Genomic DNA, 27385 nt, shown 5'->3' with positions numbered 1-27385 from the left:
AATTTGGTATTTTTTGTTGCATTAAATTTAATAAATTTAGAGATTGTAGAAAGCTATCCATCTAAGCATTTACTTTTTAGTCGGCTGCTGACCAATTGAAATATTTTTTGTGCAAGTTTGTTTTTCAAAAAAAAGAAAACGTAATATAATTTTTTTTATTTTAAAAATCGAAAGTAAAACACGTTTTATTTAAAATAAGTAACTGGTTTTGATTTTGTTTCAATACAAAAACATTTCGGGAACCATTCATAAATATTTCTTCATTAAAATAATTTTTCTTTGAAATTATACTCTTTTTGTACAATTACAAATATTTTAGCAAGTAAATAATTAAAACTTCTCTTAGTTTCTTTTTCAGCACTTAACAGGAATGGTTACTCTTATATTTCACCGAATAATTTTCTTGTAAATAGGTCTTAAATATCTTCCGTTGTTCCATGATTATTTCGCGTAATTTTACATTTATAATTAAATACGTGCCACAGTAGAAAATAAATTAATAAATAATGAATTTAATTTTTCATGTAACTGAGCCGGGGTTATATGAAGAACTCCGGAGTTCAAGTATTTCCCGTTGTTCTATGATTATTTCGTGTACTTTCAAATTTATAATTAAATATTATGTTTTACAGTAGGAAATAAATTAATGAATAATGAATTTACATTTTTTATGTAACTGAGCCGGAGTTATATGAAAAATGTCGGAGTTCAAGTATTTTCCGTTGTTTCATGAATAATGAATAAATTATGAATAACTTAATGAATAAATTTTTCATGTTACTGAGCCGGAGTTATATAAAAAATGCCGAAGTTCAAATATTTCCCGTTGTTCCATGATTATTCCGCGAATTTTTAAATTTATAATTAAATATTGTGTGTTACAGTAGGAAATAAATTAATAAATTTAAATTTTTCATGTAACTGAGCTAGAGTTATATGAAAAATGCCGGAGATCAAGTATTTGTTGTTGTTCCAAGATTTTTTCGTGTATTTTTAAATTTATAATTAAATATTATGTTTTACAATCGAAAATAAATTAATGAATAATAAATAAAATTTTTCTTGTAGCTGAGCCGAAGTTACATAAGAAATGCCGGAGTTCAAGTACTTCCAGTTGTTTCATGAATAATGAATAAATTTTTCCTGTAACTGTGCCGGAGTTCTATGAAAAATGAAGGAGCTTAAGTATTTCCCGTTGTTCCATGATTATTTATTGTATTTTTGAATTTATAAATAAATATTGCGCTTTACAGTAGGAAATAAATTAATGAATAATGAATTTAAATTTTTCTTGTAACTGAGCAGGAGTTATATGAAAAATGCTGGAGTTCAAGTATCCCCCGTTGTTCCATGATTATTTCATGTATTTTCAAATTTATAATTAAATATTGCGCTTTACAGTAGGAAATAAATTAATGAATAATGAATTTAAATTTTTCTTGTAACTGAGCAGGAGTTATATGAAAAATGCCGGAGTTCAAGTATCTCCCATCGTTCCAAGATTATTTCATGTATTTTTAAATTCATAATTAAATATTATGTTTTACAGCAGGAAATAAATTAATGAATAATGAATATCATTTTTAGAACTAAACCGGAGTTAAGTTTAACTTGATAACATCAATAAGTATATAATTTGATATTTTAAGAAAATCAGGAGGAGAAAGAAAGAGCAAAAGAAAATCGTGCACGCATAAACGCATTTTAAAGATCACGACTTTCCTTTTCAAAAAAAAGATTTCTTCTTAAATTCCATAACAGAAAAATTTTCATAAAGTTAGATCCCTCCTCGAGTTCAAGACATCCCACAGGGCTACCCGTTTCCCACAGGGGAGAGAGTTCAGAGGAGAGAGTTCAGAGAACAGAGTTCCAAAAATACCTGAAGATTCTCACTTAATAAGACAACAGGAAAAAGAAACTAAAGTGAGTGACCCATAAAAGAATAACTTTTGTTTTGTTAGAATTTATAAGCATCCTAGAGACATGAAAGAAACAACCCGTTTCATATCATAATTAGGATTGACTGACAAAATTCGCATAATGTCTAAGGCTGATTAATAAAAGTTTTTAAAAATTAATGCAAGCTTTTATATTTTTATAAATTTATAAATTTATGAATTTATAAATTTATAATTTTATAAATTATGATTTATAATTTTATAAATTTATGTAAACATTTATCTGGGATAGGATGTTGATACCTTACACAGTATTAAAAAATGCTCTAAAATGCCCCCCAAAAAAACCCTCTAAAATCCATGACTTAAGAAATAATCCTTTAGAAATGTTCGAAAACATGTTTTACATTCTATAAAAATAGATTATCAAACAAAAAAAAAATTTAACTTCTATTTATAAATTTAGTAAATAAAAAAATAATAATTAAAATTTATTTTGTATTTATTTTCAGTAAGAAAAACAGATAAATTCATTAGTTTTTAGAATTATCAAATGCTTTTTTCTCAAATTGAAAGATAGTGTCTTATCTTTATACACTATCCGGCTAAAAGCATCCGGACGCCTAGTGGTATGAATCTCCAGAGGCACGTATTAATATGATGTTGGTCCCTCTTTTGCATCGGTGACAGCCTGCACGCGTCTGGGAGGACTTTCAGCTAATTTTTGATAGGTGGGCATAGAAATTGACTTCCATCACAGCTGCAGTGAGGATGATCGATTTGACTGGTCATAATCTGAGCTCTAATTCATCCCTAAGGTGTTCGATGGGAGGGTTCTGAGAAGGCCAGTCCAGTTTTTGAACCCTCATTTCGTCAAACCCCGTCTGTGCAAGCCTCGATGTGTGAATTGAGCAGTTATCCTGCTGGAAGAGAAATGGGCCTTCCCCGAAATATTGCCATAGAGTTGGAAGTGCAGCATTGTCCAGAATTTCCACATACATCTCAAAGTTCATGTTTCTAAAAGCAGGAACTAACGGACCCTGTCCAAACCACGAGAAACACCCCCACACCATTCTGCTTCCGCCACCATAACAACCGGATGTCCGGATACTTGCAACTAATCAGCATTTCTATTACATGTATTAGTGAAACTAATCCTTATTTGCATAATATACATTAGAATAACTTTGCATTTTTTAAATGAAATATCTTTTGTACACAGAATTTTGTTGCGTAAAATAAAGAAAATATTAACTTAAATCTGTATAAACATAGCATTATCATTTATGCAAATTATTTTTTTTCCATGCTCCAAGTTATGATTCAGAAAAGATGAATAATAAAGTAAAATAAGATATTCTTCTCTCATTATGAATCTGCGGACATTTGCCAGAAAATAAAAGTTGATTAATAAGGATATATACCTGTAAGGATATATAACTGTGTAAAATAAAGAAACTATTAACTTAAATCTGTATAAACATAGCATTATTATTTATCTAAATTATTTTTTTCATGCCCCTAGTATTGATTTAGAAGAGATGAACCATAAGTAAAATAAGATATATGAATCTGTGGACATTTGCCAGAAAAAAAAAGTTGATTAATAAGGATATATAACTGTGTAAAATAAAGAAACTATTAACTTAAATCTGAATAAACATAGCATTATTATTTGTATAAATTATTTTTTTTCATGCCCCTAGTAATGATTCAGAAAAGATGAACAATAAGTAAAATAAGATATATGAATCTGCGGACATTAATAAGAGAAAAAATGAGTAGATTAATAAGGATATATAACTAACAGAAGTAGACCTTCACGAGATGTGTTTCTCTATGAAAGGTTTTGTACGTACGGATTGTTGAAAATCGTGATTTAAGATGAAGTAATTTTCACCTATTTAAAACAGTTTTTCCATCAGATTTAGTACTAATGTATTCCAAGACTTCTTGGAGTCAAAGGTTATGGGAAATAAAAACATAAGAAAAAATTTTCTTCTCAACGAATAAATGAATGGCTCACTTAAGATTCATTCAAAATTTTTTTGTAATGAGGAGATTTGGTTATTATGAGCCTTAAGTGGAACGATAAATAGATGGCAGTTTATAGCGGAAGTTGAAAAGAAGATACTTCAATTGCAATCATAAACAGAAAAATAATTATTGCGTGAAAAAGTGGGTACTTTATAACGAGAGCAATTAAATCTTTTCATCAGATTATAAATGTTTCCAAAAGTTTATTAGATTTAGATTTAAAATTATTTCCACCTAAATTATTATGTATCATTAAACAAAAAATTACTTGGCCAGTTTATGAAAATTCAGGACACATTCTTTTTTTTTTTGTTGATAAACAACATACTTTTAAAAGACCTCGTTTATTTAGTTTAAAATTATATTTTTGAAAATTTAAACCATCAGGAATAATTATATTTAATATTTCGAATGTTTTCTACAGGTTTTTGAAATTGGAACTGATATTATAATGAACTGAAATATGTTTTTTACCTTGCGAATGAGATGTTTATTTTCAATAAAAATAAAATGTATAATTATTTTGCTTGAGGAAAAAAAAACTCAATCGTTTTCTTAAGTTACTTGATTTATAGACATCTTTTATCGTTAGTGAAGTAAATACAAATTAAAATATAATTTTTGTTACAGAAATTGTTCCTTGAACTACTTTGCTAAAATTTAAAAGATTTATCTTTTAAAATTAAGTTTTTATATTATTAAGTAAATTACTTTTTAAGTATTTTACAAAAATTTTAAGATTTGAAAATCTTTTGAGTAAGATTTACTGTTTTTTGTATCACTCTTAAAAAACATGCTTTTTCTATATTTTATACATTCTCAGAAAAATCAGTTCAACTTTGAGCATCGGTTCCAAAACCATAAAAGCGTGATAACTTGCTTCAACCTTAATAAAATGCTAGAAAGAGCCGAATAATGGTTTATTAGTGCGTTGAACCACGATTCAATTCAAATTTGCTGTAATTTTAATATGGTGAACCATGTTACCATAATTCTTAGATTTGATTACTCTAAAGTTCAATTGCAACTTAATTTTATTTAATGCATTCATATTATTGTTTAACACAATGACATTCGTACAATGAGTCAGTTTTTATTATTATTTTGCAAGCCAAATTGTATTTTGAAAATTCAATCACACCATGGAACTCAGCTAAAATATAACAATAAATCAAGGGTAATTTAAGATATGTATTTTGCGTAGTAAATTACAATATACTTACTATTTTGCTTTGTGAATGTCTGTGAGTTATCTATTAAAATTGACCATATATTTTAAAAGCAAATTTATTTTTAATTTAAACCTTACAAATCAGTCGAAAGAGTAGTAAATATTAGGAAGCTTAGAAAGTAGAGAATTTTTCTCAATTTTCATAAGCGGGGATATTTAAAAGTTGATGTCTTGAACTTTTTTTAAATGTTTCTCGTTCATAATAAAATGAAAGAAACTATAAAAAAGCGCATTTTTATTTAAGGAACTTCCATGTAAAAGGATCGGAATTAAAAGAAACTTTTTTTGTCTGAATAGTGCTTTAATTTTTATCAGATTTCTCTTCGTAAAAAAGACAGTTTATCTCTTTTACTTTATTTATAAGCTTCAAAAAGATATAACAACAATAACATATGACAAGGAAGAGAAGACCCAGAACTATTTCGAGAACAATGCAGCAGTAATATCGAAACGAAAAGTGGCGGCGGAAAATAAGGATAATTCGCCTAAAAAATGATAGGAATAAAAATCCATCCAATATGAATTGGGCGAAATGGGAAAGGAATAAATATTTGTTTAAAGAGATAGATCTTGCGTGAAAAAGATTATATATATATATATATATATATATATATATATATATATATATATATATATATATATATATATATATATATATATATAATTATTATTAACAATTTATTATTATAGTTTTTAAACTATTATTAATAATTATTAATAGGTTAATAAAAATTAATAATTTCCTCCCCCCTTTTTTCGGATATTTTTTTTCTCCGGATTTTATTACTTTTATTATTATTACTTTTCTTTGTCCCTTTTTTATTGTTCTGTAATTTTTTCCACATTTTCTCTACATTTTGAACCTATTTTATAAGTCCCATTTACTTAAATAAAACTTATTCTCTTAAAAAAACTTATTGTTTTTCTTAATTTTCTTCGTTTTTTCCTTATTGTATATATATATATGCGTGCATCAACAAACACTCAGATAAAAAGTAATTTTCAGTTTTATTTTGATTAATTAATGAAGGCTTATTTAAAGGATAAATGATTTTTTCAAAAATCTTTAGCTTGTTCCGTTTTAAATGTCTCAAAAGAAATTTCTAAGTGACAGTCAATATTATTTAAACTATTAATAACATGCTCCTCTACTAAATCAGTAAGTGGCAAAATTAATTCAGAGTCATCAGAATTTAATGCTGGTTGATTTAATTTAGGATCAGGAGACTGTCAAAAACAATGAGCTAAAACAGTGTCACGATCAGGTAAAAACACAAAATTGAATGAACATTAGCAAGGAGCCAAAAAAGCCAGGTTAAAGCAAGGAGCCAAAGAGTCATTACATCAGCAGGTGGAGTTATTTTACGTTTTATTGGTAAACTGTTCATTATACAAATATGATTTTAACACCTTTAAAAATTTGCAAAAAGTTCTATTTTTGTAGCGAATAATTTTTCTCTGATTTAGATAATGCTGAAGCAGGGCAAAATGGGGCAGTCTGAAACTTCTAATCCATATGTATTAAGGAAAAATTTCTTATTTAAATCAGGTAATTGCACAAATGTTTTAGAGGCATGGTGCAGTGCATCAAAAGCTTCCCGTTGTTCAGTGGTCCATTTAAATTTACATTGTTTAAAATAAACTATAGTTACAACTGCCATTAACTCTGCAAAATTTGATGACGATAAAATCCAAATGCACTTATAAACTTCTTTACTTGTGAAGTAGCAAATTTTGTGATTTCGGCAATGTTAGAGGAAGTTATATACATTTATATAAAATTGCAACTAAATCTTTGAAGAAAACACATTTATTTGGATTTTAAGTTATGTTTTATTTAATGAGGATTTTAAGTAAGGCTGAAATTCAGTAGATTAACTCTTTAAATGAATTTGCTCCTATCAAGAAATCATCTTGGTAAGCGTGGATTCCTTTAATACCTTCAGCACTTCTTCGATAATTAAATCAATCAAAGCTTGAAAAGTATTTGCTGTCGTTTTTAAGGCAAAAGACGAGTCGTCTGTTTGCAAAATATTCAGAAGGAGTTGTGAACGTTAAAATGTCTTGTAGGTGGTAGGTGTAGAGGGAGTAAAATTTATCTATAAGCCACCCGGATATCAAGTTTTGAAAAATAAAGATATGATGAGACTTCATTTATGATAGTACTAATTTATGTAAAAGCTAGGCAGAGCTTTCTACAACTGAAAGTCTTAAGTCTAATTCAAGCTTATATTTAGGTTTACTATTGCTATTGTCACAGGAATTTTTCTTTTTAACTAAGACGAAAGGAGCAGCCTTGTGGTTAATATGCCAATGAATTATACCTGCTTCCATTTACTCATCTAATTCCCGTTTTATATCATCTCTCTCAAAGCATTAGGTATTTCAAAACATTACGTTTTAATAGCATTATTATTTTTTAAAGTTTGGGAAAGAGTTACACAATCAATACAATTAAGCGTCTTGATAGTTTTGGAAAAATATAGCGTTTAAATATATAGCTTTGAAAAAGCAGCAAAATTTCTTGAAGTATTTGTTTTTGATTTGCGGTTAAATGATCTGAGTCAAAATCAGTAGGTTTTGATTCCTTTTTTCTTAAACTTACAATTTCTTCAGAAGCAGTAAATAAATTGCACTTTTTTGCAGAATTTGAGAGTGGTTTAGCCCGAGCCTGCCTCTGTACAGAGATGTGTAAAAGGGGACATCGTAGACTTCCTCGCATATTCTATAGTAAGATATATTTGAAATGCGTTGCTACTTCATAGTCAATCTAATATTAATTCATTCACTTAATTAAAAGAATTGTTAATAGATGAATTTCTAGTTAACTATAATTCAGCGGAAATTCATCAAATCTTACAAAATTGTAAAAAGTGTTCGCATGAACATGTGCAAGAATATTTTATAAAAATTAAAAGAAATTGAAAAGTAACATGAAATGAGAGGAGAAAGTAACATGAAATAAAGAAGAAAATTCGAGTATGAATTGTATGAAATGTTAAACTGAGATTAACAATCAACTTGACATAGAGTACAACATTTACTTGTGTCAGGATAGATAGAAAGTAACACGAAATAAAGAAGAAAATTCGAGTTGCATGAAATATTAAACTGAGATTAATAATAAACTTCACATATGGTATCGAAATTGTTAAAAGTTGTGAAGAGATAAATTTGACCCAAACAAAAGAAAAATTAACAAACAAGAGTGACTTGGTTAGATCGACTAAGTTTCTAGTTCTAAACAACGACCTAAACTGTGCAATACTGGGGATACAATTTATATTCGATGCTGCGATGCAAATTGTTTTCCAGGAAAACTAATTACATTCTCACCTCTATAAAGTTTATGCTCATATATTTGTAGGTCATAAAAGATTATACTCATTAAAAATATTACTTATAATAAATATTAATTCTAGAATACTTGATCTGATATTCTCATTAAATAAACTAACTCCTTTCTTTTTTAACCTTGAATGCGTGAATTGTTATTTATCTTGTAGACATGTTAGCCAAATAAACAATTAGGATTGACATAGATTTTATAATTCTCTGATAGAAACATAGTAATTTGAAATATAAAAAGTTGTTCTCTTCAGTGTTATGACTACACCAGAAAAATATAAAGAAAACATGGAAAGGAATATAATAAAAATTAATGAAGAGAGAAGAAGAATAAATATTAAAATAAAATATTTTAAAAAATATTTAAAATTTTTTTATTTAAATTTGTTTTATTAATAATTTTTTTTATTTAATACAACTTTTTTAGTTTTTAGCTATTTCTTTACAACAAAAATTATAATGTTATCTAATTTGTTAAAGGAATTAATTTATTACTACAAATCCCGAAAGCAAAAACAAATTTTCGATAGATTTGGTAGTTTTAAAAGTAAAATAATTTAAAACTCCTGTTTATATGCAAATATTGAATTTGGATTGTTTTTAGAGTTTTTATATATTTTTAGCTTCCACTATCTCAATGAATTTTGTAACATTTTCTTGCATTTTACATTCAAATTAAAATTTATTGCATTTTAAATTCAAAAAAATATTTCTCCTTACATTTTTTAAATGAAATTAAGGTTGCTCTGAATTTTTAATTTCCACAAAATATACTTAAAAATCGATACTCTTTTTGTTTTGTAGTATATATATATATATATATATATATATATATATATATATATATATATATATATATATATAACCTATTAATAATTATTAATAATAGTTTAAAAACTATAATAATAAATTGTTAATAATAATTATATATATATATATATATATATATATATATATATATATATATATATATATATATATATATATATATATATATATATAATGGGGCTCTGAATTTTTAAATATGTGTTTTAAGTGAAGCACCAATAGTCAGTAAATCATTGCCAGAAAGCCAGAAATCACTTGTGTTATACTAAAGGTTCTGTTTAAGGACTATTCCAGAATACTGAAAAATATTTGAGATTTTACTTTGTTTAAATAGATGCTGAAACGTAGAAAAAAGATATGATCTTCAAAAAATAATTTTTTCTGTTTGAAGAATTTCCTCAAAAATTAAACTATTTCACGAATGCAAGTAAATTTAAAGCTAAAATTATGAATATTAATTTTTATGCTATTTAGAAATAAAGAATTCTTTTGAAGTTAAACAATGTCAAGATAAAAAAGAAAGAAAATCTTGGCCAAATTAAAATACTGTTGCTTAAAGCAAAACTTATCCATGAATAATTTCAATTTTAATGAATATTTCATATATACACTCCTCAAAAGTGAAATTGTAACACCAAGAAATAATGCACGTAGCGTCACTATGTGCATTATTTCTTGGTGTTGCAATTTCACTTTTGAGGAGTGTATATATATATATATATATATAATAAATTCAAGAAAACGCTAAGAAAGTTAAGAAAAACAATAAGAAAATAAGAATACAAGAATATACAAGAAACAATATAAGAATAAGAATAGAACAATAAGAACAATTTTTCAAATTAATGGAATACCACAGGGATCTAATTATTCATCTCTCTTAGCTAACTTATTTTTGAATTATTATGAAAAAAATTATACTCTGAGTATTAAATTTGTTTTTAGATATATTGATGACTTAATTATCTTTAATTTCCAAGATTTTACTGTTTTATTGAGTGATATATACCCTGAGGAATTAGTCTTACTTCGTAATCATGATGATAATATTAATTTCAATTTTTTGGATTTGGGTATAATGAAAGTTGAAAATATCTGCTTTGTTGATTTATACGATAAAAGAAATGATTTTAATTTTAATATTAATAAACTAGTTACTTGGAATTCTAATGTTTCTAGGAGCATCTATTTAAATACCACTTTTAATGAAATGAACAGAATTAAAAGAATATGTAGTAATATTTATTTATCCAAAAAACAAATCGATAAACTCTTTCAAAATCTGATAAAAAACAATAGATACCCAACTAATGTAATAAAATTTTATATAAAATCATTGAATTAATCGTATATTTTGGTGGATATATTTACTAAACATTTTTTCGTTAATTTTTATGATTTTCCCATGTGCAAATCCATTTCAGGCCAAAATTCATTGCCAAAATTATTTACTAAATAATTTCTTTGTTAATTTATATAATTTTTCCATGTGCAAATCCATTTCGGGCAAATCCGTGGATAAAATTGTTTGCTAAAAATTTCTTTATTAATTTATACAATTTTCCATGTGCAAATCCATTTCGGGCAAATCCGTGGTTAAAATTATCTGCAAAAATTTTTTCTTTGTTAATTTTTCCATGTGCAAATCCATTTCGGGCAAATCCGTGTTAAAATTATCTATTAAAATTTTTTTTCTTTGATGATTTAAATAATTTTTCTATGTGCTAATCCATATCGTGCAAATCCGCGGCTAAAATTACTTGCAAAGCAGGCAATTTATGTTTCTCTTTTCTATTTTATATTTTTTCTTAAATAAACATCTATCTTCTAAAACTATTTATGATCAATTTTTAAAATTATCCAGTATAATATTACCTTGCGCACATCCATTTCGGGCCCATCCTTGGTAACTAACAAATCAAAACTCATAATAACAAATCACTTCAGCAGTGCAGTAAGAACGACACTTTAAAACCCTCTTGTTACACTCAATTGGCGCTTTTGTTTTCATATTTTGTAATCTGGCAATCTTTCTGCGAAAACATTTTTAAATCATTCTTGAAAAATATCCGTCCATGTAAGTTGTTATGATTTTGCTACTCGCTTTATAGTCCATCTTTTTAATGTTTTTTCTTTTTATTTTATTTTATTATCTGTTTTTACATGTTATTTTTACTTATTATGATATATTTTATTTGTAGTTATTTTATATAAAAAATTTTTTTGAGTGCTCCTCACACTATTGTATTAATATATTTTGCTTTGGCTTTATTGATACAATATCAGAAAGCACTCTGTTTTGCGGATATAATCGTGTGGGCTGAAGAAAAGATTATATCTTTTTTTTCCGGCTTTTTTTCCGGTTTTTTAATTAACATTTCATTTTTTTTTTTTTTTTTTAAATAAAATGTTGTTTGTTATTTTTTACTTATTATTTCCCACCCCCCTTTTTTCATATGTCTATAATTTTTCTTTGTTTTATTCTTCATCTTGAACTTATATATATATATATATATATATATATATATATATATATATATATATATATATATATATATATATACCAATTCTCGAATAATGAGAAAGATTTATTTAAATCTCAAACAAAATACAAAATGTTATAAAAAAATTGTTTATGTATTGTTTATTTGTTGCTTTTGTTTCACTCAAAAGAGATCCCGAAAGAAAATTATGAATACGTATTGAAGAAACCGTGAATCTTAGCAATGTAAACGAACTCTGATGCCATGCGTTAACAATTCAATTTAGTACATATAATAAATAAATTAACACGTTTTTAGAAGTGCGCAATTTAATTAACAATGATTAAGCTTTTAACTGAATTAGACAAAAAATTATTCAAAAGGACGTAAACAAGTTTTAAACTAGTCATTTAAAACACACAAAACTCCGATAAAAATGTTAATTAATTATAAATTAATATTCCGTTCTAAATATTTTCATTATACATGGAATGTCATTACACGGAACAGTCAGAAACTGTTTTTAGCATTGAAAAGCAGGGTCATAACCCAGGAAATACTTTCGAGTTTTTGTACTTACGCAAAGATTCTTGTTAAGGACTTCTTTCTTCTGAAGATTTCTTTTTTCTCTGAATAGTGCAAACAAAAAAAAGCTTTCCATAATGAAGAAAAAATTTTGATATTTTATTATGACTTTTTTTCTGTCTGTGAAGTCGCTAATTACTAACATGGTTAAGGTACGGCAATTTTTAAACTGGGATTCGCTCTTGGATAATTACTAGAGGATAGTAAAGAAATAATTGCTGCATATCAAAACTATTGTGGACAGTTATATAATTAGTTAACCCTTAGCGATTTTGACAGCTCAATGTTGCTATTATATTTAGATTAAAAGGAAGAAACTTCTTAAGGCATAAAAATAACTTAAGAATATGGTGTTCAAAGCGATGATTCTGAAGATAATCAAGCATTTCACATATTTTTACCCTATAATGCTAAAATGGGCGCATTTCCTATAATTTAAATTTTTTTTATTTTTAAATTTTCCATAAAAATATCTGTAGAGTTATCTATAAATAAATATCTTTTCACGTACATAAAAATTCAATCGTTGATTTGCTGGGAATATTTTGTGTCGTCAGCGCAGATGTAAATAAAGCAAAGCTTGAATCGTCTTACTTTTCAAAACTATAAGACCAATATTTTCTCTGAATTTATTTAATGGTTGAAATTGATACAACATTATTACTCCTTTCCCACGTGGACCTCAGTTTACAGCGCACAATTTAGATATTTTATTAATATTCCTTAAAATCATTATCTGTAAATGGTTTAATCAAGTAATTATTTATGTTGGGACATTTCACAGTAAAGTGCTAAGCATTCTCAGTTTACTTACCTGTTAACTTTTTTAAAATAGCTTTTATTTGTATTGTGTAGCCTTTTAGTTATATTATTCTATTTTTTCAACCTAGTCAATCAGTAAATTCATTTTCAATAATTAATTTAGCATCACAAAATTATGCTGTAATTGATACAACATTATTACTCCGTTCTCATAAGGACCTTGGTTTATAGCACACAATTTAGATATTTTATTAATATTCTTTAAAATCATATAAATGGTTTAATCAATCAATTATTTATTTTGGGACACTTCACAGTAACATTTTAAGCATACTTAGTTTTTTTTCACTGTTAACTTTTTTAAAATATTTTTATTTGGAGTATGCACCCTTTTAGCACTATTATTCTATAATTTGCAACTGAGTCAATCAAAAATTCCACTTTCAATAATTAATTTAGCATCACAAAAATATGCTGTATTTGATACAACATTCTTATTCCGTTCCCACATGGACCTCGGCTTACAACATACAATTTAGATAATTCATTAATATTCTTTAAAATCATTATCTGTGAACACTAGAAAGACTGAAATACCTATATTGTCCAAAAGCAGTCAAAATGACTGCAATGTGAAAGAATAACTAATGTATAAAAAAAATTGTTTAAAATTAATTTTTAATATTTTTTTTATTATTTTCAGTTATATAACAAGTTATTAGTAAATATTAACAATACAAAAAATTATATGTTGTACAAAAAGTCACAACATTCTAAGAAATTGTGTGATCATTGTTTTTCTAATTGAAATTAAAAAGCAGTCAAAATGACTTCCTTGGGCTATCTATCTAGCGTTAATGGTTTAATCAATTAATTATTTATGTTGGGACATTTCACAATACAATTTAAACATACGTAGTTTTTTTGTTAACTTCTTTAAAATATTTTTTATTTGGATTACGTACCGTTTCAGTAATATTATTATATATTTTTCAACTAAGTCAATCAGTAAAGCCACTTTCAATAATTAATTTAGCATCACAAAACTATGCTGTATTTGATACAACATTATTACTCCGTTCCCCCATGAACCTCAGTTTACAACACACAATTTAGATAATTTATTAATACTCTTTAAAATCATTATCTGTTAATGGTTTAATCAATAAATTATTTATTTGGGACATTTCACAATAAAATTTTAAGCATACTTTATTTTTTGTTAACTTTTTTAAAATATTTTTTTATTTGGATTACGTACCCTTTCAGTAATATTATTATATTTTTTTCAACTGAGTCAATCAGTAAGTCCACTTTCAATAATTAATGTAGCATCACAAAATTATGCCGTAATTGATACAACATTATTAATCCGTTCCCATATGGACCTCGGTTTATAGCACACGATTCAGATATTTTATCAATATTCCTTAAAATCATTATCTGAAAATGGTTCATGGTTTAATCAATTAATTATTTATTTTGGGACACTTCGCAATAAAATTTTAAGCATACTTAGTTTTTTTTTCACTGTTAACTTTTAAAAAATATTTTTTATTTTTATTACGTACCCTTTTAGTAATATTATTCTATTTTTTTCAATTGAGTCAATTAAAAATTCCTCTACCAATAATTAATTTAGCACCACAAAATTATGCTGTAATTTAAAGAATTAAAAACTTACTTCAACATGGGACAAAGCGCTGTTATCCCGTGGAGTTATCATAGTATCACCTATTCCACTATCAGGAGATGGTAGATCCACAGTCAAAGTTGGCAGATTTCCTTTATAATTAGCAACTTGCCTGATATAGCGATCAACAAGCGTACTTGTATTAGAAGTATCCGAATAAGCAGATATACCATTAGTTTGCCGAATTTGTTCGGTGTAATAGTCAGTAAGTCCTCGGTATTCCGGTGAAGTAACCATATACACATTTGGGGATTGGCCTGCATACTGTAGATTCCCGGAAAACTGAGCTGCTAAGGACTCATAACCTTGAGCTAAGACATGACTGGTAATCACAGAACTAGCAGGTTCCCCTTTTACTTCATCAGACATTGACTCCTGCTTTACATGAATCATTGGAAGTGGTGACAAAGGTCTCTGAAGTCTGTCGTCTGTCGAGGAATTGGTTATGATGTTTGAGGATTTGTGCACAATTCCACTTGTTGGAACGATTAACTCCTCAGTATCGTTTGGATCTTCTTGTTTTACAATGTTTTCTCTCAAATAGAGCTCAACTTCTTGGGGAGTTAATTCGTCGACGAATTTTCGATTCTTTAGTATATCTGCTGCTTGTGATTGAAGTAAATGCACGGGGATTGAAGAGGATACATTACCATTGCTGAAAACACTGTTTTGACTATTTGACACTGAATTGGCAACCCTGAAAAAAATAATAACAAAATTATCTGGAGAAGAAAAAAAAAGTTTTTTTTAATAGAAGCAGTTTTTTAATAAATTAATTTATTTTCAAGCACTAATTTTGATTAATTGTTTAATTCTAAATTATGGCTTTGTTCTATCGGGATATTGCTTACTTTTAACGTGGTTTTAGTGAATAAACTGATGATTTTTGTTGTTGAATGATTATTTTCTTGTATCAATTGTAAAATTTGATCAAAAATAATGCAGCACTGACTATTATTTTTATGTGAAGGTTCATAGAGTAACCCCTTGACATAAATTCTTGTTTGACTAATTTTGCACATTTTAATGTGCAAAATTAGTCGAACAAGAATTAATATCAAGAATTAATATCAATATTAATATCAAGAATTAATATCAATTATTTATTCTTGACATTAATTATTAATAATATCAAGAATTAATTATTAATGCTTGGTATTAATTATTAATTAATTCTTGATATTAATTATTAATCGATATCAATTATTAATTCCTGATGTTAATTCTTGATATTAATTAATATTAATATCAAGAATTAATATAAAGAATTAATATCAATTATTATGATTTGGATAAAAAAAAAATTTTATCCCACTCATAATATACTGCCTTTGTAATAAAAAATATTAATGCTTTAAATTTCTGAAATTTATTTAAGATAATAATTTAACTACATATAAAAAATTAAGTAGTCAAGGAATTAAGTAAATTAAGTATAATATAACTAAATCATTATTACATAAATTGTGAAGTACAGCATTATTGTATAACAAATATATTAGTGATGATACAACTTTGTAACTAAAGTCGATAACTTAACTTTGGTTTTGATCAATAATTTAATTTAAGGCCTTGGACAATAACTTAACTTTAAAATTTTTTTTTACAATTAGTAAATTTTATAGTAATTAAATTATATCGATTAATTAAATGTTAGATTTATTTATAGACAGATGTTGGACAGGAATGTTTCTTAATTATAAATAAAAACATAAAAAACTACTTTAAAATGTTGCGTTTAAAAATACAAATGTTCTTTTTTTTTTTTTTTTTTTTTGTAATGTGTTTGTCACATACGACAGTAAATGTTTCATAGTAAGGAGAAAAACATAAAATTATACAGTTAACATTTAAATGGTGATAATCGTAAAACAAAATTTAATTGAAAGGCATTTTCTTCAATGATTGATTCTTGAAATGATTTCACAAATGCAGAAGTTATGATAAAACTATGTTCTATTTCAGATAACGTCTTAGTCAATAACTTTAGTTAAAAAAGAAAGTGTTTTAGATTTGTTTGATTTTTAGATAAATTACTTTACATTGGTCAGCCAAATTCTAATTGAAATTATATCAAAATATGGAAAAGGAAAGATTTTAGGTTTTATCATATTGGTGTAAATATTTAATACATTGTTAGAAATTTTGAAGAATAATAAGGAGCTACCACAATAAGGTATTAATTGAAACCAATTCTTCTTGAACTTTAACTCACGATAATATGATTCAGTTCAACTTAATTACAACATCGTTCAACTGAAAATCGCATTACAGTTGAAGCAGTATAATTTAAAGTAAGTGTTAATATGGAACAATTTTATCAATAGAAATGTCTTTTTTATGAAATTGTTCTATTTAAGCAGAAATGTTTGTTATCTTACAGAAAAACGTAATTAATTATAAAAAAGGCAGCTGATTTTGGTCTAATTGTAAAGAACAGTCTTATCTTCAAAAAACACTTAGTCCAAAACCTTTCATGTCATTAGTCAACGGTCAGTAACCTTATGTCAGAAAAGGACTTTTCACTTTTTAATCTTCAGGCAGTAACAAACATGTCATTAAAAACCTAACACAATATATTTAAATTTCAAAATCCTCAATGTATCAATTTACACCTTGATTCGAAACCAGCTTTGCTGTTTAATGTCTTAACGACGTTTTTCAACAAAATGGGCCAAGGTGCAATAAGAAAAAAAAAAGAAAAAGAAAATTTATCAAGTAAGTAGAATTGTTTGATAATGAGTGCGGGCGTTTGTTAATTCTTTCTTTTACAACTTTTTTTTTCTTCATTTACCGCTAGTAATAGGTGTTTTAGTTTTTGAAGTTCGTTGTTCGGAAACGTCCTCGATCATAAAGTTAGATCGCTGTCCGGATTGCAGACAAATGAATTATCCTGTTTCCTACTGAACTCGTTTTAACATCGTTTTCTTAATGGCACTTATAAAGCAATGATGTCAGTTAATAAAGCGGTAGCTCTGAATAATTTCAAAGACGATCGTAATAATATCCTAAATGTCTTGAATGGGCTTTTTAGTGATGGAACAATTAATTAAAAAAAATGTGAAAAAAAGCTTCCGTCAATTTCTACATGGAAGAAATTTGCAGCTTTGCAGACATGTTGAGTATGAAAGTGGTAAATCAAAAACTATTTTTTAATAATATTTTTTTTCCTATTTCTGCATGTAATAGGCGTTTCTGTTTGGTGTTTTCTTTTGTTTTCGGAAACGTCTTCGATTACAAAGTTTGGTCGTTGACCGGTACTTACAACTTACAGATAAGTAAATGAATTATCTCGTTTTCTATTTAACTCGTTTTAACATCGTTTTCTTAATGGCACTTATAAAGCAATGATGTCAGTTAATAAAGCTGTTGTTCTGCAGGATTTCAAAGACGATCGTAAGAACATCTTAAATGTCTTGAAAAGGCTTTTTAGTGATGGAACATTGTATCTTAAAAAATGTGAAAAAGAGTGTCCGTTAAAATTCTGCTTAGAAGAAATTTTGCAGCATGTAAAATATTACTTTATAAGTGGTAAATCAAAAACTTTTTTTTTCAAAAATATATTTTTTTCTCTGCGTGTAATAGGCGTTTCTGTTTTTTCTCTTCTTTTTTCCGGAAACGTCTTCAATTACAAAGTTTGGTCGTTGTCCGGAACTTACGACTTGCAGATAAATAAATTAATTAATTATCTTGTTTTCTATTTAACTCGTTTTAACATTGTTTTCTTAATGGCACTTATAAAGCAATGATGTTAGTTAATAAAGCGGTTGTTCTGTAGGATTTCCAAGACGATCGTAAGAATATTGTTCAATATCTCAAATATAGCGCCAACTTGGCATCTTTGTCTCAGCATCCTCGCCACCGTTTGTTGTAACCCTAATCAGTTGAAAATTAGTTGTTGATCTTATAGCATGAGCGTGCTCGTAGCACCAATCATAATAAAATCTTAGATACAGTCCATATCTATTTTAATCATTTGTCAACAAACGAACCAGCATAGAAATCAATCAATTGGTATCGAACTAATTATCTTAAATGTCTTGAAAAGGCTTTTTAGTAATGGAACAATTAATTTTAAAAAATGTGAAAAAAAGTGTCTGTTAAAATTTTGCTTATAACAAATTTTGCAGTATGTATAGTATTACTTTATAAGTGGTAAATCAAAAACTTTTTTTTTCAAAAATATTTTTTTTTCTATTTCTGCATGTGATCGGCGTTTCTGTTTCGTTTTTTTCTTTTATTTTCGGAAACTTCTTCTATTATTAAGTTTGATCATTGTTGGGAACTTGAGACTTGAGATAAATAAATGAATTATCTTGTTTTCCATTGAACTCATACTCATTTTCTTAATGACACTTATAAAGCACTGATGTCAGTTTCTAAATCAGTCTCTCTTTTGGATTTTAAAGAAGATAATGGAATGACATAAAAAGATTTTTGAGCCATTGAGAAACTAGTTTAAAGATTAACATTTTCCTAAACACAGAAAAAAAAATTGTTAAAATTTCCGTGGAAAAGTTTTATTGCTTTCCTCAAATGTAAAAGAAAACCTTTAAATTAATGTCTTATATACCTTCGATGAATAAATAAATAAAATTTCACTATAAGAAAACTAATTCAAATCTTTATGCACACGCAAACAGATAAATAATTAAAAAATTAAGAATAATTTTATACTTTAAGAAGTTTTTGTTTATTTTATTTTAATAATGCTTTTATTTAAAATAAATTTTTATTTCCGAATTAAATAAAACAAATGAAGCCACTTTTTGAGCAATAAGCAATTCTAAAACGATAGTTCAGGATTTGCAAAAAATTTGACAGGTATTGTAGGGAGATTCAATATTTTAATAAAAAGAAAATATTCTCTAATCATATTCTGATTTTGTGCAAGATTTTCCTATAACATTGAATGGCATCAACTTAAAATAGAAAAAGAAATCTATAAACCGGTTGTTGCACTATGAATCAGTTATTTAGTGGTATCAAATAACCATTAATCATTAAATCCTACGCATTATATTCTTCCCTTTTAATTGTCTACCTGAGCAGAGTAAATACAGCTTATATGGAATACAGCTTAAATTTTAATTTGAAATCGGTTCCACAATCGAAATAATTACTTTTTTTAATATTATTGATAACTTTGTTTTTAATAATAATTTTATCTATTTGTACTGTAAAACATTCTTCTTTAAAATAAAGCGATTTTTTTAAATGAAATACTTTTTTCATTTATGCTATATACTTAGGTATAGATAATTGTTTTTTGTTTTTAAAATGTTTCTATTTTTTAGGAAAAAAAAAGTGATGGAATGGATGAAAAATGTAAGGAAAAATTAATGGGGCGACTGTTAGCTACAAAAAATCATTTCGAAAAATCAACATTTTCGAGAAAGGATTTTTGTTTTTGGACTCGCATGCTATTACGCACTTTTAAACTCGAGTACGTTTTTTTAAAAATGAATAACTAAATGCACTTGATTTTCCAACCACCAAATCCGAATATTTTCTTAAACAAAATCAATTAAATTTGAAAGAGAAAAAAAAGTTTCATTTTAACATAAAATTCAAGGGAAACATTCAAAAATCCCATTTTTCTTACCGATTTGGATAAAAAAAGGATAAACTATATATTACTATTATTTTTAATTTTTATATTTTTATAAACGTCAACCCAATTTTTGGGTTTACGACTTCTATTTTTCAACTCCGTAGCCTTGTACTTTCGAACTAAATCCAGAAGACAAAGGAACTCCTTAATCAAGTATTGGGAGTAATTTGCCTTCGTGAAAGACTTCTTGATGGAACTAACCCCAATTTGCGTTACATGGAGATGAAGACCGCTAGAACAGTCCACAATTAGCCTGACAGCAAGGGGACTCCAACCCAGGATCCGTCTACCACTGAGGATATTTCACGTCAGCACTGTGATTGGTGCAAGCCGGATGCGGAATTAGTATCGACTGGGATTCGAACCCGGTTCGTTTCATTAGAAGGTGAACGCTCTATCCCCTGAGCCATCGCGGCTCTACGCGCCGTTATGTCAAGCACAGTTTTTTTTCACCAAATTGTTCTTTAGTATTGTGTCCAGATAGACTTCGTAAGTCTTCGAACTTTCCACTATAACAGCATAATAGATAGTAACCCCTTATTGCTTCTAACTGAAACATTATCCTAAGAAAAATGAAAACGTTCATTCATATATATATATATATATATATATATATATATATATATATATATATATATATATATATATATATATATATATATATATATATATATGTGTGTGTGTAATACAAAAATTAAATACTTTTGTATTAATAAAAGCATTAAAACTTCATTCGTTTTCATAAAATATCTTTAGTAAAGGATAAGGGTAGAAATTCTATTTTGGGACTTCAAGGCTAAAAACATGCCAATGAATAATAATTAGATTTATACTTCAAAAGAGAAGTTATTTTAAGATCTTTCACCTCCATATAAGGAAAGATTAAACGATTTGCTATGAGTAATAAATAAATTGATGAGGCGTAAGAATACAGAAAAAGGCAATAGTGACTGACCTCTTCACAACTTGTAATCATCCTATAAAACGCAGGACCGAGTGTTTTTGCGTGGCTTTTTGGTTGTTTATCATGCTTAAATAAAGTCCGTCAGCTTAGACGGGACATGGGCCTCCCCCCATCTCCAGCGGGAGGAGGCTAAGATGTGTATGCTTTCACCATCGCTTCTAAATAAAAATGACTATGCACAACATGGACTCGTTAATCATGCTGCTTTGACTACTAATTAACTAAAAAATAACGCTGTGGATACACCGTTATTTCATATATATATATATATATATATATTAAATTTAAAGTATAAAATGAGAACTACATGTTTAGGGAGTATATAGCGGGACATTCATCCATAAGGCACAGTTAGTTCTACACATGGGAGTCAGAAACTATTCGTTAACGAGAAATTCAAAAATTTCCTGATTACGTAAGAGAAGATGGGTTTCGTGAGCAGTCAAAACAACAGAATACCTAAGTAATGACGTATTGTTTGACGTCATTACAGTCGTCAGGCTCGGTCAGAGTGATTTAACCCAATGTAATTTCCAGTTCTAATAATGGTTCCTAGTTAAGAGCCTTGCGGCTAAGGCGTGCACCGTATAAAATGAACGCTCCAATAATTGACATTCTTTCTCATCCACTTATTGATCAACTCCACCTACATATCGTCACCTCCAATCCACGCCTACAACTTGATCTACATGCGTAGGCATCTTTTCACTTTAACTCTCAGTTTTTCCCCCATTCATATTCAAGGCTATTAACCTTTCTACTTACCTTCTTGAGAAATTGGTAAGATCATTTTCTATTCCTTAAGATTTGAAAGAAGAAGTGGTATGAAACGGGTGGAGAGCGGGTTAATATTAAATAACAAGAAGTTTTTTAAACCGAAATGGCAGATATAAATGTCGTCGAATTAAGTAAGGAGTGTAACGCTCAAACAGAGACTCTATTGTCTGATTTTTTTTATTTTTAACAATGATTTATCCAATTATGGAAATAATATTGTAATAAAATAGTAGAATATATTCTCCGATTTTGTGTTTATGTAGAAAAGAATGAACAAAATCCTCCCACGAAATTGTTCAGGATTTTATTTTTCCTTAATTATTTTCTTATCTCTGGTTGTAATTAAAGTGTAGGCTAGTAGCTTTGCCCTACACAGAGAGACCATAGCTAGGTGCAGTAGTAGACTCGTGCAATAAAATAAGTTGTCTGAAGCACATTTTTGACACTAACTTGATAAGTTACTTGATAAGTTACGTAAGCACATTTTTGACACTTTTGAGCTCCCTTCGTGTCAACAAATGTAAGAAAATCACAGTGCTTACGCCCAAAATTTTTTTGGAGTGAGTTGAACAACATCGTTTAAATTTGCTGCAATATGAACTTGGTAGAACCACATTATTGTACTTATTAAAATTTATTACAGGATAACATGGTTCAACTTAATACCTAATCAAGAAAGCAAAATTTTGCACAGTATTATGGTTCAAAGTACCGACATTTTTATTCAAAAAGCCACTTTTTGCTGAATGAAAGAAAGACTCAAAATAGAAGAAAAAATCAAAATAATATAAATAAAATATGAATGGCTAGGAAGAAAAACTTAAAATAGAAGAAATATCAAAATAATATAAATAAAATATGAATGTCTAGGTAGAAAGACTCAAAATAGAAGAAAAATCAAAATAATATAAATAAAATATGAATGTCTAGGTAGAAAGACTCAAAATAGAAGAAAAATCAAAATAATATAAATAAAATATTAATGTCTAGGTAGAAAGACTCAAAATAGAAGAAAAATCAAAATAATATAAATAAAATATGAATGTCTAGGTAGAAAGACTCAAAATAGAAGAAAAATCAAAATAATATAAATAAAATATGAATGTCTAGGTAGAAAGACTCAAAATAGAAGAAAAATCAAAATAATATAAATAAAATATGAATGTATGAACACTGCATAGTTGGAAAATAGGAGCAGTTCAAATATTACCTAAGGGTGGGAACTTGTGATTTGCTTATTTTTGCTTAAAGATACTTTTGAGTATGAAGAATGCTTACGATTAAAATATCATTATTTTCAAAACATTTTTTAAGCTGAAAAACAATGTTACAAGAAATTTGAATAAAACATTACAGTTGTAAAACCTTCCAATCTTTTTTTTAAAAAAAAGGTTTTAAAAAAAAGTTAGAAAATTATTTCAGTTTTAAGACAAAAGATTCCTAAACGTAAAAAATGTGTAAATAAAACTCTACTCAAAAGCTGACAAATTAAATTGAAAGCGTATATATTTATATATAAATACATTGAAAAGTTACATCATTTACTTTAAATTTTTCCTCGAATTAAATAGATTGAAGTAAAATTCAAAGTAAAAACAAGAGAGGGGCAACTTTCTTGTATGGAATCTCACAAGGGAAGAGCCAACAACATGATTATGTTATACTATTTTAATGGCAGCAAACGATTTTTGACAATGCATTCATAATGCGAAGGTCGTTGGTTCGATTCCCGCATGGGCCAAAGCTTCATTTTTGGGGCCGTGATGGCTCAAGGGATTAAGCGTTCTCCTTCCAATGAGGTGAATCGAGTTCGAATCTCAGCTATAACTGGTCTATACGAATTCCGCATCCAGTTTCCACCGACCACAGACCTCACGTAAAATATATTCAGTGGTAGACGGATCATAGGTTAAAGCTCCTTTGCCACTAGGCTAACCTTGGGAGGTTTTCGTGGTTTTCCTGTCCATGTAACACAAATGCGGGTTGGTTCCATCAAAAAATCCTCCACGAATTCAAAATTTCTCCCAATACTTGATCCAGGAGTTCCCTTGTCTTCTACATTAGGCTCAAAATTACAAGGCTACGGAGGAACATTAGTAGTCGTATACCCAAAATATTGAGTCGGCTGTTGAACTAGGGTTATAAAATTCATTCACATTAAGTGTCAAAGAAAGTAACTTACGTCCAGAAGTCAGGAAGAGATTTATCCATTTTTTCGAGTTTATAATATTCATAAAGAAGTCCCACAGGATTCTGTTCTTGTAACGAGGATCCACCAATATTTAACATGGCTGTTGTTGCCGCTGTTAAAGGATGTTCCCGAAATGATTTCCAAGCATCTTCACCATCAAGATGACGATTAATTGAAGGGGCAGTGCAAGCTGCTGTAAGTTCATCAACTAGTTCTTTATTCTTTCTAAAAAAGAATGAAAAAGAGAATTTAGGAAAAATAATGTGAATAGACTCCCAGAAAAACACAAAGCTTGTTTTTTTTAATTATGTATTTCATTTTAGAAACTTAAAAGTATACCTTCAGAAACCCCTTAAAAGTATACCTTCAGAAATGAAATTTTCAGATATTTAGTGTAGAAAGTATACCATCAGAAACTCCTTAAAAGTATACCTTCAGAAATGAAATTTTGAAACATTTAGTGTAGAATTTTTTATTTTTGAAATATAGAAGTATTGAGAGCTAATGCATTATATTTATAGATTTTAACTATTTTTAAAAGATAAAAAATTTAAATTGTTGAGGAATGAAATAATCAAAAACAGTGAGAAAAGACATTTTTATTTTAAAAAAAAGAGCATAACTTATTAGAAATATTAAATTTTTTTTAATTTTGAGGGATATATAAAGTATTGATATAGTGAATAGATAATGTATTAGACGTAAGAATTTCTAAAAAAATTTACCGTTAATATCACAATGCATTTTTAAAGACAAATATGTAGAGCATATTCATGCAAAACTTGAAGTAAGTGAGATATTTTAAGGTATCAGATTTAAAAATAAAATAAATAAAAAGATCGGGCTATATAGAGAGGCCGTGGTTTATCTTAAACTTTGCTCTAAATGAGATAGAAACAGTATTCAAATAGAATTTTGAAAGTTAATTCTTTTATTTTCAGTAAAAGTTTGATGATTTAGTCATAAATGACATAAAAAAAGCTTTAAGAAAATAACGCTTGGTCTACACTTTATAGGTGGGTAACGGTTACTCCATAGGGATGTTAGGACTTTATAGAGGGAGATTAGAAAGTACATGGGGGCTTTTTATTTGGGTAATTTTATGATTATAGAGTTGTTAGGACTTTCTATAGGGAATTGTGACAATTTAAAATTATATAAATTAAAACTACTAATACATATCATACCTTAATAATAGCTTTTGAACTCATCATTATTATTCATGCATATTTATTGGTTTAGAGACTTCCAAGCCAAAGAGTTTTAAAGCTTTCAAACTATTTCTCAAAGAGATGATGAAGTGAATGTTTCTCAAAGAGAAGATGAAGTGAATGTTTCTCAAAGAGAAGATGGAGTTAATGTTTCTCAAAGAAAAAATAGAGTGAATGTTTCTCAAAGAGAAGATGGAGTGAATATTTCTCAAAGAGAAGATGGAATGAATGTTTCTCAAAGAGAAGATAGAGTGAATGTTTCTCAAAGAGAATATAGAGTGAATGTTTCTCAAAGAGAAGATAGAATGAATGTTTCTCAAAGAGAAGATAGAGTGAATGTTTCTCAAAGAGAAGATAGAGTGAATGTTTCTCAAAGAGAAGATAGAATGAATGTTTCTCAAGGAGAATATAGAGTGAATGTTTCTCAAGGAGAAGAACGATAGAGTGAATATTTCTAAAAGAGAAAATAACATAAGAGGAAAGAAACAAAAATTATGAATTTTGTGAAAATCGGATCTGGAAATAGATTTTTTTTACTCTTGTTTTTTTTATTTTTCACTCTTACGAAATTTGGTTCGAAGTTGAACCATAATTCTTCGAAACACAATACCATGCCACAATATTGCAATTAAATTAAGTTAGAATTAATTTGCACAATAATACGGCTTAATGTGACACCATAATAACATTACCTCAAAATGGCACAATATTGTGGTACAACACGATTCAAAATTTCTGATAGTTCACAAGAGGTTGATAAAGAAAATGAAATGTGACACTAATGCACATTTCGGTAAAATTTTATTGGAAATAATCCGATTTATGATCAAAAGGGTTTTTAGAGATGCATTATAAAAAAATTTTTTTAGAGATGCATCATTTTTAGAGAAGCATTATAAATTTTTTTTTAAATAAATAAATAAAGGAAATTGTTTCTGAACATAAGTGAAGCATATGATTTTATAATTATAATGGATCTATTGATATTTTACGAAGATATATTCTAATAAATAAATTATTTCTGAATGTAATGTAGTACGTGTTTATTATTATTGATTCGAGTTGTGTATATTTATTATAAAACAAAATTATTTTATGAAGCTCATAAATAGTAAGAAATCACTTCTTAAGTAGAAAAATTCATTTGACCTTGAAGTGTACACTTTTTGCATGGTTAGTCAACAGTATCAACCACAATGTTTAGATTCTATACGAAAACAATTTGTATTTCACTATTCTTTTTTTCATTAACTTTCTCTTATTGTATTTCATTTATTTTATTATATCAGATTAAATATTTTGTTTCTGTCTACTAATTAATTTAAAGATTAACGACGCTTTTAAAAAAAGTTTTTTTCAATTTAATCAAATAATATGTTCTCTTGGAAAGTAATTCCAGAAGCTGGAACTCATGACAATAAAAAAATACTGCGCATATTGTATTGACATGCACTACGAAAAAAAAAACACCCTGTATAACTTTTGATCTCAGATTTTCACTCTAAAGTTTGGACTTCTATGTTAATTTTTCTTTTTGCGTTTTTGGTCATATTTCGAGAAAAGTCGTGCATTTAAAATTCAATTTCGCCGAAACTGTGCGACCGATTTCGTTCAGTATTTTAGTCTCATAAAATTACATTCCTTAAAATATTGTAAAAGTTTTTATACCTCACAATTCAAATGTTTGAATATTATTAAATAAAAGTAATAAATAATTATTTAAAATTACTTTTTGCTTGGAATTTTCTTTGGACGAACGAATG

At 27.4% G+C, this 27385-nt stretch overlaps 1 protein-coding gene across 2 annotated transcripts in view; it reads right to left on the bottom strand.

Moving 5' to 3' along the window:
* The window catches only part of LOC107449518 (grainyhead-like protein 1 homolog), a 175411-nt gene that overhangs the window by 112060 nt on the left and 35966 nt on the right, over positions 1-27385 (bottom strand). For both annotated transcript variants that reach the window (XR_015430874.1, XM_016065069.4), the window contains exons 2-3: positions 24403-24636; positions 14857-15562 (exon numbers count right to left, since the gene is read on the bottom strand). Coding sequence is in view for 1 of the 2 variants with exons in the window: in XM_016065069.4 (XP_015920555.1) it covers positions 14857-15562; positions 24403-24636 (940 nt within the window). In the remaining variant the exon portion in view is untranslated. The remainder of the gene's footprint in view (positions 1-14856; positions 15563-24402; positions 24637-27385) is intronic.

This window comes from Parasteatoda tepidariorum, chromosome 12, assembly GCF_982258835.1.
Source record: "Parasteatoda tepidariorum strain Cologne lab strain chromosome 12, Ptep-v5.0, whole genome shotgun sequence".
Classification (NCBI taxonomy): domain Eukaryota; kingdom Metazoa; phylum Arthropoda; class Arachnida; order Araneae; family Theridiidae; genus Parasteatoda; species Parasteatoda tepidariorum.
The sequence above is the reverse complement of the archived record's forward strand: the minus strand, read 5'-3'. Positions and strand labels throughout refer to the sequence as shown.